The sequence below is a fragment of the Solanum stenotomum genome, chromosome 12 (genome assembly GCF_019186545.1).
Source record: "Solanum stenotomum isolate F172 chromosome 12, ASM1918654v1, whole genome shotgun sequence".
NCBI lineage: Eukaryota > Viridiplantae > Streptophyta > Magnoliopsida > Solanales > Solanaceae > Solanum > Solanum stenotomum.
This window is the reverse complement of record NC_064293.1, coordinates 16,078,804-16,090,766: the sequence shown is the minus strand read 5'-3', so window position 1 is coordinate 16,090,766 and position 11,963 is coordinate 16,078,804. Positions and strand designations below refer to the sequence as shown.

The following is an 11,963-nucleotide window of genomic DNA, read 5'->3' as shown; positions in this document are numbered from 1 at the left end:
CTCTTAGGTCGATCATTTTTTTTATTAAAAAAAATAAAATCTAGTAACTAACACAAATTTATTTTTTTATCCAAAAATTATTTTAGCCAAACATGGGTTAATAAAGCGATCGTGCTAGAACCACGGGACTCGGTGGGTGCCCACCCATTCTCTTCAATCAATAGAATTTCTTACCAATCTCTATTTTCGTAGACTAAAAATATTTTTTTTCCTTTTTTCTCTTTTAAATTAGGAATTATCAAGTGACTTGAAACACCTAAAAACCCAATTTCAATGGCGACTAAAAAAAAAATACCGTCATATCCTTAACAATTGTAAAAAAAGAAAGTCGTGTGACAAATCTGACGACTCCGCTGGGGAGTTTCTTTAGAATTCGAACTTTGTACATTGATTATATTTGGTTATTTTGATTATTTGGATAAATATTTTTTATTTGTTGGCTAATTTCACTATTTCAATGATTCATTGTTTTGATATGGTGTGATTGTATATAAATTGCCTTCTCTCACACACATTCTGAGTTTATGGAATTTTTGTTATACACTTAATGTGCGGATACGCTCCACGGGACTTCTGTCTAGGATGAGCCAGTGTGCGATTACGCTCCTGGTTCTAGGTTTGTCACACATGTTAGGCGGGGTTGGATTACCAGTTAAGCCGAAATAGCTCTGCTATCGGTACGCTGACCCTCCCTGATTCGAGTTATCCACTCGAGTAAAGCCAGTCTAGACACATTCCTTATAAAGTGATAAATCTTGCAAAAACTATCCCTGGTAGGCTATGTTTATTTGCATCATGTGCATTTGACTTAGAAAATCTAAGATATGTACCCACTCTAGACCAACATGTTCATTTTATGTGCTACGTGAAAATAATTTATTCAGAAGGCCTTTACATTGTTGACCAGCTTTATAATAACTTTGTCTTTCAATTTTTTTTTTTTAAAAAAAGAAAAGAGGTTGAAATAAAAGGGATGGTCTTTCAAGTGTGAGTCTTTTTTTGTATGAACTATGCACACCCGATTCTCACTAAAATGAGATACGTAGGCATCCCTTTTCGGGTTCGGTTTGTAAAAAGGAGTATTTTGTCTTCTTCTTTTTTTAAAAAAAATAATTAAAAAAAATCTTTTTTACTTTTCTTTCCTCCTCGATTAGAGTTTGTCATAAAACATTAATTGAATTCTATTCAAAGGTACAAATGACACCTCCGACAAAAGGACAGGGCTCCAAAAGACCTAAAAGTGAACGAATTTCAGAGTTCATGATCGTTGACACAATACTCAAGGATTTTTGGCGATGATGGACATATATGGGAAATCATGAGCAAATGAGAGTAAATGAACATTTAGGACATTTAGTGCATCTTATGGAGATTGACCCTAGAAAGAATGTGATCGAGGTATTGATTCCTTTATGGGATCCAAAATATAATGTGTTTTGATTTTCTGACTTCGAGATGACACCAACTCTGGAAGAAATCACCAGCTTCATGGGGAAGGGGTCTAGTGTTCGAGGTGCTGATCTTCGCAATAAAAAACCTATAATTCCAAAGAATGTTGATGCCAAAAAGTTCTTAGAATTTCTCAAGATCAATCAAATAGTAAAGGAGAGTTTGAAAAATAGGTGAGTTTCATTGGACTTTCTATACGAGAGGTACGGCCAAAATGATGGATTTAAAAACTATCGGAACCAACTTAGCAACTAAGGAGGCGAATGAATATTTTGCCTTCATGGTCGCGTTTTTGGGGCTCATTGTTTTCCCCAAACGGGAAAAGCTTATCGATATTCGTCTGGCTGGGGTGGTGAAGGCGTTGACCACAATGGAAAGTCCTACTATTATACCTATGATCCTGGCAGATATGTTTCGTGCATTGACTAAATGCATAAATGGGGAAATGTACTTTGAAGGCTGCAACATCTTGTTGCAAATATGGTTTTTGAAACATCTTTATCACCGTGATTGTGCATCCAGGTTCACTCCAAACTGGTGTAATTATGTTTCCTTCCATAAGGAAAGGAAAGCAAAAATTGATTTTTCAAAAGAAATTTTAGCGTGTGAAGAGAAACTTTCAGTAATCACGTCTAATGAAATAGTGTGGAATTATTACTCGTTCCCAGCTAAGGATGTTATTTGCATGTCTAGTGGTATCTCATTTCTTATGTAGATTGGGCTTAGAGGTGTTCAACCCTATGCCCCACTTCGGGTTATGCATCCGCTGGCTAGAGTTGAAGAAATCTCACCAAATGATGATATGAGTAGATTTGTATTAGACTCCCCGCCAGATTTTGCCTTTGATAGCACTGATATTCTGAAGATCTGGTTTGAGAGTATAATTTCTGAGCTAAGTGAAATGGTTGTGGAGCAAGATAAAGAAAAAGTGGTGCCTGGCTACCTATCGTGGTTTCGTGATCCAATAACATTTGGTGACATTCCTAAAGGATCCAGCAGAAAAAGAAAAGACCAGCACATCATAAGACAATTGGAAAAAGATTTGGAGAAGGCTAAAGTCACCATTGCCCGACAAGAAGTTCAAGTCCAAAGAGGAAGAAACCACCAGTTGGAGTTATAAGATGTAGAAGGGGAATTGAAACATGCAGAGGGAAAATTAGCCCGGTTAGAGGAAGAGTTGGATAGTAGAATTCACTTGGCTCGACAGATAAAAAGGGAGCATAGTTTTGAAATATCTCAATTAAAGTGGGACTTAATGGCATCTAAAGAGGTCGTGCACTACCAAAAGGGAGAACTTAAGCGGCAGGAGGAGAAATTTGAGTAAGAAAGGTCATGTTGGATGTGTTTACATGATCAGATTAATGCATAGTTAGAAGAACATAAAAGGAAAATCAGTCATTGTGTTGATATCGAAGAGGGGAAAAGACAAATGATCATTGAGAGAGCAACACTTCGCCATCAACTTGATGCAGCAGAGGAGCAAGAGGCCCTCTTAAGGAACAATCTTGGTGGTCATCAGCTTTCGTTGAATAACTGCTATGAAAATATGGGAAGGGCTAGACGTCAAGTTCATTAGCTGGCGAAACAAATCTCCTATATTATTAAAAATCATCGTCGTATGAATGATCCAGAAGTGGCAGAGCAAGCACGGGCCATTGTTCCCCATCTACCGAAGGTGTTGTTGAATCTGTATGGGACCTTGGCAGGACAAAAAAAGCCCAAGGAAGATGATGAAGATTGAAGAAGAGTTTAGCTGATTGTTTGTTTCATTTTGTTTTGTTTAAGACTCAGTGCTTCGATTTAAAATTTGGTGTTCAAAGAGATCATGTTGATCATGGTTGTGTTTAAACCCATTGATTTTATCGTTTTTCTTTAAGTTTTCTGGAAATGAATGAAAGGTTTGGATTTTTCCTGTCTAAATTAATGTTGTTGAGTTGTCTAAATTTCTGGACTACGTAATGATTTGATTCATGTGGCGACATGATACGTAGGCAACCTCCAAAAGGTTCGATCAAAACCTTTTTTTTTGGGATAAGGGTCTGAAAAATACCTCAACTTTGGTCGGATTTGTTGTTGCGATACTAAACTTTCATGATGACCTACTACCTTCCTAGACTATTTAATACCGTATTTTAAACAGATATATTTGCTCACGTGGACATAAAAAATAATGCAAAATTATAAATAGTAATGTGTCCATGTGGGCACATATACACCTTTAAAATATACTATTAAATAGTTCAAGGGGTAAAAAATACGGTATTAAATAGTCTATGGAGGTAATAGGTCCTTATGAAAGTTTAGTATCGCAACAACAAATCCGACCAAAGTTGGAGTATTTTTCAGACTCTTATCCCTTTTTTTTTCAAAAAAAAAAGAAAAGACAATGAACAAAGCAAAGCTGGGAGGAGACAATGGCCTTCTGAACTCATGTTACTATGTGGTTAACAAATGTATGATTAATGTGTAAAATTGTCTAACCCCTAACAAGTTTGTTCATTTCTCTTTAGTAAGATTTCGATGGTTGGTTTGTGGTAAATTGGCAGAACACCCGTACTTTACCAGGTCTAAGGTAAGAGCGTCAATGAGAAGCAATATTGAAACTGTGGTGAACCCAGTGGATACTCCAGATGATTCAACGATAAGAGAGTCAACCACTGTTGAAGAAAATCAGACATTAAGACATGTTATGGCACAGTTGTGGCAAGCCTGGGTCAATGGCCAAGAACCACCTACGTCTATTCCCTGTTTTCCTGAGATCACTAGTATCCGATCATCATTTTCTCAGGTCCCGATATCAGATCCTTTATTCCATCCGAGGTATGGTCCATTTGATAATTGTGGGGCCGGATCATCAACAACACACCCTCAAGGCATGCCACTCAGGAATAATCCCACTGTTGCGACAGCTGCATCGGTCTATACTCTCCCACAACCAACTGTGACGCAGAGAGCAGCTCAAGAGGGACAATTCACCATCCATACAGAGCAATACTATATTCCTGGGATAGCATTTGGGGGCCCTAACTCTGTACAATTTGGCTCCCCTATTAATGTTGAGAGGCCCACTCAAGGCATTGAAAAACATCGAGCAACACATGAAAAATATGCAAGGGCTAGGAGGGCATAAAAGTGTCGCATTCAAAAACTTGTGTATGTTCCCAAATGTCCACTTGCCATCTGGATTCAAACCCCTAAGTTTGATAAGTATGACGGGAACGGTGATCCCATAGCCCACCTCAAGAGATACTGCAATCAACTTAGAGGTGCAGGGGGTAAAAAGGAACTGCTCATGACTTATTTTGGTGAGAGCCTGATTGGTGTTGCCTCATAATGGTTTATAGATCAATAAATCTCCCACTGGCACATCTGGGATGATATGACTCAAGATTTTGTTAGAATATTTCAGTACAGTGTCGACATTATGCCAGATCGCAATACACTCTCTAATATGAGAAAAAAGCCAAATGAAAGCTTCAGAGAGTATGTTATCAAATGGAGGGAACAAGCAGCCCGGGTCAAGCCACCATTAGATGAGCAAGAATTGATTGATATCTTCATAGAGGCTCAAGATCCTGACTACTTCCACCACCTGACAACCACAATGGGAAGACCATTTCACACAATAATCAAAATTGGAGAAATGGTCGAAAGTGGTCTCAAAACAAGAAAAATTGTGAGCTAGGCAATAATCAAAGCTACCACACGAGACATTCAAGGTGGTTCAGGAAGTTTTGGGAATCGAAAAAGAAAAGAGGAAATTTCTTTGCTAGCATCAGGGTTAAGGGGTGCTCAAAGGAATTCTAATTGTCCTTACCCACCACTTAAGGGACAATCTAGCTATCCTCAGCATTACTACCCTTATGTTCCTCAATTTCCAGTATATCCATCTCCATACACGGTCTTCAATGCTCAGTCATTTGTGCATCCTTTTAATCGCCCACATTTTCGGGCCCTAACTCAAGGAAACCTTCGCCCATAACGACCACCTTATCCGGTCCCTTACAACCCTCCTCCTATGCAAAATTATGCTTAAGAGCAGGGACAGAAAAGGAAATTCACTCCATTGGGAGAGTCATACTCTAGCTTGTTTCAAAAGTTACGAAATATAAAAGTGATTGGGTCTATCCCACCACATCGTTTGAATCCAACTGCTCCAGGTTTCCAGGCCAATGAAAGATGTGAGTATCATTCAGGGGCCCCATGACACAACACTGATAATTGTTGGACCTTGAAGGGGGCGTAGAGAAGCTAATCGATCATAGAGTGGTTGTTGTGACGGATGATAAAAAAGCTCCCAATGTGACTAATAACCCACTTCCAGCTCAAAACAATTAACTGGGTATGATCTGTGATGATCTAGTGTATAAACTCCTTGGCAAAATAGGAAAGTTTTTTAGGAAGATCGGAGAGGAAGACAAGTCGATAAAGAGTTTAGAACCAGTTGCATCTTTGAGTGTGGAAGGTGTCAACCTTGATACCAAAGTTTTGTGTGTCTCGGGGGTTTTGAAGGGGATTGAAGTTCGAGCAGGTATGCCAAAGTTGTATATATCAAAGGGTTTTTCATTAACACAACATGACCAAAATTGCTTGGAAAATTTGAAAGGACCTATCTTTGTTAAGCCCGTCCAACAACTTCCGGTAACTGATTCAAAGGCTGTCCCTTGGAACTATAACAAAATTGTTGTGGTTTACCGAGAAAAGGGGATTGTTGAAGAGGTTGATGAAGTAGGAGGGCTGACATGTTCTGTAAGATGTTATTCTCCAGAAGAATTAAGAAAAAAGAAGATGACTTAAAACATCCAAGTACCATTAAAGAAAGCAGTTACTGAGGAAGAAGCAGAAAAGTTTCTAAAAAAGATTAAGGTTCCAGATTACTTTGTTATGGAACAATTAAAGAAAACCTCGGCACATATTTCATTGTTGTCTCTACTCTTGCACTCAGAAGAACATCGTCGTGTGTTAAATAAAATTTTGAATGAAGTACATGTATCGAATGAGACCACGGTAAATCAGTCAGAGAAAATGGCCAAGCGCATCTTTAAGTTGAACACCATCACTTTCACTGATAATGAGTTGCCCACGGAGGGAGCTGGACACAACAGAACTTTGATTCTTACAGTGAAATGTGAAGGGCACTATGTAAAGAGGGTCATGATAGATGGGGGATCAGGGGTAGACATATGTCATCTCTCTACGCTTCAAAGCTTGAAAATTAACCATTACAAAATTTACCCCAACAATGTATTTGTTTGAGCTTGTGACGGCACAAGGCAGGATACCGTTGATGAAATCAAGTAAAACATGACAATTGGACCTGTAGACTTTATGATTGTGTTCCAAGTAATGGACATGGACACATCTTATAATTTTCTATTGGGAAGGCCATGGATCCACATGGTTCGGGCAATCCCATCAACTCTGCATCAAATTGTTAAGTTTGAACACAACCATCATGAAATCATTGTGCATGGGGAAGATGAACTACCTATTTACTGAGATCCCTCTATTCCATACATTGAGGCAAAAGAATAATGTGATTTCGTTGTTTACCAGTCTTTTGAGGTTGTATCAGTCGATCGCTTTAGAGAATAAGACCCCATTTTTCAACCATGTCTCTCTTTTTCCTCTTCAATGGTAGCAACGACAATGCTCAAATATGGTTATCAACCTAGTAAAGGTTTGGGACTATGATCGTAAGGAATTGTGGATCCTATTACTCTTTTAGGGAACCAAGGCACATCCGGCCTCAGATATAAACAAAGCAAGAGAAATGGAGACAAGGCTAAGAGCCACAAAAGGACTGATTGGGCGCTGCCACAATTGATTCCCCATATATCTCATTCCTTTATCAAGTGTCAGGGACCAGAAATGGAAGCTTCCTTTACTCATGAAGATATTGAAGAAGTTATTCAGAATCTCAACCAGTTGTTCTGTGAAGTAAACATGGTTCAAATTGGTGAAGGTACAAGTCCTGCCGATGTGCAGCTTGTGGGATCAGGTGTTAAGCTAAGCAATTGGGAAGCCACTCCTTTCCCTATAAGGAAGGAGTCTTGGTAGTTTGTTTTGCTACTCTTTTGTATTTTGTTGTTGTCAGGGTTGTGATCCGAATATTTGAAAGTGTTTTGTTTTAATGTCAACCCTTCTATCCTTTTTTAATTTCAATGAAATAAAATTCCAGTTTCATAGTAAAATTTTGTCTTTTCCCTCCCCTAATTCTTATTCTCCGTTTTTCAGTTCTGAAAATGCCGACTTTGATAACATGACATGCATGCGAAATTCACTCCGAGATCTCAAAGAGTTGTTTATTCTTGAATCACCGAGTTGAGAGGTTGAATATGATGAAGAAGAGGCTTTAAGGGAAATTAATAAGGAATTGGAATAGTTTGAGCACAAACTTAAGCCTAATCTTAGTGAAACTGAGGCTATCAACTTGGGAAGTAATGAGGAAGTCAAAGAAATAAAATAAGTCTTCATGTCAAGAAGGAAATTAGGGATGCCATAATACAAATTTTGTTTGAATACAAAGATGTGTTTGCTTGGTCCTATGATGACATGCCAGGTTTGAGTGTTGATTTAGTGGTCCTTAAGTTGCTCACTCATCCTTATTTTCCACCCGTCCAACAAAAAAAAAAAAAATTCAAACCGGACGTGAGTGAAAAAATCAAGGAAGAAATCATGAAACAACTAAATGCAAATGTGATCCAAACCATTCGTTACACTACTTGGTCGGCAAATGTTGTTCATGTGCCGAAAAAGGAAGGAAAGACAAGAGTTTGTGTTGACTATCGAGATTTGAACAAAGCTAGTCCAAAAGACAACTTTCCCTTGCCCAATATCCACATTCTAATTGATAATTGTGCCAGACATGAAATTCAATCTTTCGTGGACTGCTATGCGGGGAATCATCAAATCTTGATGGACGAAGAGGATGCTAAGAAAACTGCTTTCCCCACTCCATGGGGGACTTATTGCTATAGGGTCATGCCATTCGGTCTTAAAAATGCTGGGGCAATTTACATGAGGGCTATAACCATCATGTTTCATGATATGATACATAAATAAATCGAAGTATACGTCGATGACTTAATCATCAAGTCTAAAACACAAGCTGACCATATACAAGATCTGAGAAAATTCTTTGAAAGGGTGCGAAGATATGATCTCAAGCTTAATCCAACAAAATGTGCATTTGGAGTTCCATCTGGAAACTTCTAGGTTTTATTATTAGTAGAAGGGGAATCAAATTGGATCCTTCCAAAATAAAAGCCATGTGAGATTTGCCACCTCCGAAAAATAAGACCGAAGTCATGAGTCTACTTGGGAGGTTGAACTACATCAGCAGGTTTATTACTCAACTGATAACCGCTTGTGAGCCCATTTTCAGACCTTTGAAAAAGGATGTTGCTGTCAGATGGACGGAGGATTGTCAACAAGCTTTTGAAAAAATCAAGGAATATTTGTCCAAACCTCCCGTATTGGTCCCGCCTGAACCTGATAGGCCTCGCTTTCTATAATCTTTCAGTGACAGATAATTCATTTGGGTGCGTTCTTGGTCAACACGATTCCACAGGTAAGAAGGAGCAAGCAATCTACTACTTGAGCAAGAAATTCACTAGTTATGAGGTCAAGTACACCCTTTTGGAAAGGACATGTTGTGCCCTAACTTGGGTAGCTCAAAAGTTAAGGCATTACCTTTTGTCCTCCACAACCTACCTCATATCTAGGAAGGATCCTTTGAAGCACATTTGTCAGAAGCCAATGCCAACTGGCAGACTCGCGAAATGGCAAATCTTGCTCACTGAATTTGACATTTTATATGTCACTCGAACTGCAATGAAAGCTCAAGCTCTGGCTGACCACTTGACAGAGAATCCTGTCGATGGCGACTACGAACCATTAGATACATATTTTCTAGATGAAAAGATTAACTCATTAACTCAGTTGAAGAAGTAAATCCAGATGAAAATCAAGCCTGACAATTATACTTTGATGGAGCAATCAACAGAAAGGGAACATGGATTGGGGTAATTCTCATATCGCCCACATGGCAGCATTACCCTGCAATAACTCGACTTCGTTTCTTCTGTACAAATAACACAACAGAGTATGAAGCTTGCATCATGGGTCTAAATATGGCAATAAATTTGGGTGTGCAAGAATTGATTATGTTGGGAGATTTTGATTTCCTTATTCGGCAAGGTCAAGGTGAATGGAAAACTCGAAACCTTAAGCTTCTTCCATACAAACAATGTATGGAAGATCTTAGCAAAATGTTTAAGACCATCGAGTTTAGATACATCCCAGATTTCAAAATGAATTGACAGATGCCTTGGCTACTTTGGCCTCAATGCTTCCATAGCCTGGAAACACTTGTATTACTCCCTTGGAGATTCAACTTCGGGACCAACATGGCTATTGTAACACTGTGGAAGCAGAATCAGATGGTGAGCCGTGGTACCTAGACATCAAGAATTTCTTGCAAACAAGAAAATGTCCCGAACATGCCAATGGAAGCCAAAAAAGAACTATTAGACATCTACTAGTGGTTTCTTTTTGAGTGGGGAAGTTTTATATAAACGCACCTCGAATATGAACTTATTAAGATGTGTGAATGTTGAAGAAGCCGAGAAGATCATGAATGAAGTACATGCTGGGATACGTGGACCACACATGAATGAATATGTCCTTGCGAGAAAGATACTCCGAGCAGGATATTACTGGCTTACCATGGAACAGGATTGCTTTCGCTTTGTGAAAAAATATCATCAGTGTCAAATTCATGGTGATCTCATTTATTCACCTCTTTCAGAGTTGCACCCCATGGCCGCTTCTTAGCCCTTTGTTGCATGGGGAATGGATGTCATCGGACCAATTGAGCCAAAAGCTTCTAATGAACATCTATTTATTTTGCTCGCAATTGATTACTTTACTAAATGGGTGGAGGCAATCACTTTCAAGGCAGTCACTAAGAATGCGGTCGTGGATTTTATCCATTCAAACATCATTTATCGTTTTGGTATCCCAAGAACTGTCATCACAGATAATGCTACAAACCTTAATAGCAAGTTTATAAATGAGGTATGTGAGCAGTTCAAAATTGTGCATCACAATTCTACTTCATACTGACCAAAGGCCAACGGAGCTGTGGAGACAGCCAACAAGAATATCAAAAAGATTCACAGGAAAATGGTTCAAGGCACTAGACAATGGCATGAGAAGCTGCCTTTTGCACTTTTAGGATATCGCACAACAGTGCGCACCCCGATTGGTGTAACTCCTTATTTGCTGGTGTATGGGACTAAGGCTGTGGTACCAGCGAAAGTCAAAATTCCATATCTTCGAATTATTGTCGAGGCTGAAATTGAAGATACTGAATGGGTTAAAACCCGACTAGAGCAGCTCATATTAATAGATGAGAAATGATTGACGACCGTCTGTTTTGGTCAACTTTATCAGCAAAGGATGGCTCGTGCATACAACAAAAAGGTGCACCCAAGACACTTTGAAGTAGGTCAACTGGTCTTAAAACGCATTCTCCCGCACCAATAAGAGGCAAAGGGAAAGTTTGCCCCAAATTGACAAGGTACATATCTTATCAAGGAAGTGTTGTCCAAAAGAGCCTTGCACCTTACTGATGTGGAGGGAAAAATTACAGGCATAACTGTTAACGCGGACACAGTCAAAAGATACTACATCTAATGTGTTCTAAGATACTGTGACAAGTTTGTGGTTGAGAGAACAAAGGCATCTTTTTAAGAAAAAAACCAAAAAAAAAAAAATCCAAAAATCCTCTCTTTGAAAATTTCAACTACGTTTGACCTGATTTCGAAAGGATACGTAGGCAACCCTTTGGGGTTCGGTCATACCAAAAAAAAAATCAATATTCCAGTATCTATTGAAAATTGGGCATTCTTTTTTAATTTTATTTTGATAGAATATAGTCAAATTGTAATTCCGTTTCTGATTTTATTCTAGCAACCAACATTTTGATCAACTCTAAGAATGATAGTTCGATGTGTCTTGCACGGACAATTGATCATCAAAGACAACATTGTCGAGTAAAAAAAAAAGAAAGTCTCATCGATGAAAACCTTTATAGGCACCATAAGACAACAATAGACAAAATCTTATCGGTGAAAACCCTTGCGGGGCACCTTAAGATAAAAGAAGAGAACATCATGAAAGTGACTAATTGGGAGAAATCTGCAAAGATCACCATTTCTTGATACCTCTGCATGAAGAATACATAGATCAGTTATAAATTGAAAATGGTTCATATTTTGAGAATTAGACAACTCAAACGGATCTAGGGTCAAGTCCAAAGTGCATGTCATGGTTCACTCAAAATCGACATATGCCTCCAGATAAGTTCTCTTTCTCATTTTTCTTCAAAAAGGGAATGCCTTTCCTTAAGTTTATAGTCTTTCTTGATCCAATTTTTCACACTCTTAAGTTTGTTATTTTTCTAGTCTTTTCGGTATAATCTCTTGACAAAATAAGGTAAAAGATTT

The 11,963-nt window shown here is 38.5% G+C and overlaps 1 protein-coding gene across 1 annotated transcript; it reads left to right on the top strand.

Moving 5' to 3' along the window:
* The first annotated feature begins 10,305 nt into the window (after positions 1-10,305).
* LOC125847163 (uncharacterized) lies at positions 10,306-10,875 on the top strand. Its single transcript, XM_049526848.1, has 2 exons — positions 10,306-10,530; positions 10,585-10,875. The coding sequence occupies exons 1-2, from the start codon at positions 10,306-10,308 to the stop codon at positions 10,873-10,875; spliced, it is 516 nt and encodes a 171-aa protein (XP_049382805.1).
* Positions 10,876-11,963: the final 1,088 nt, after the last annotated feature.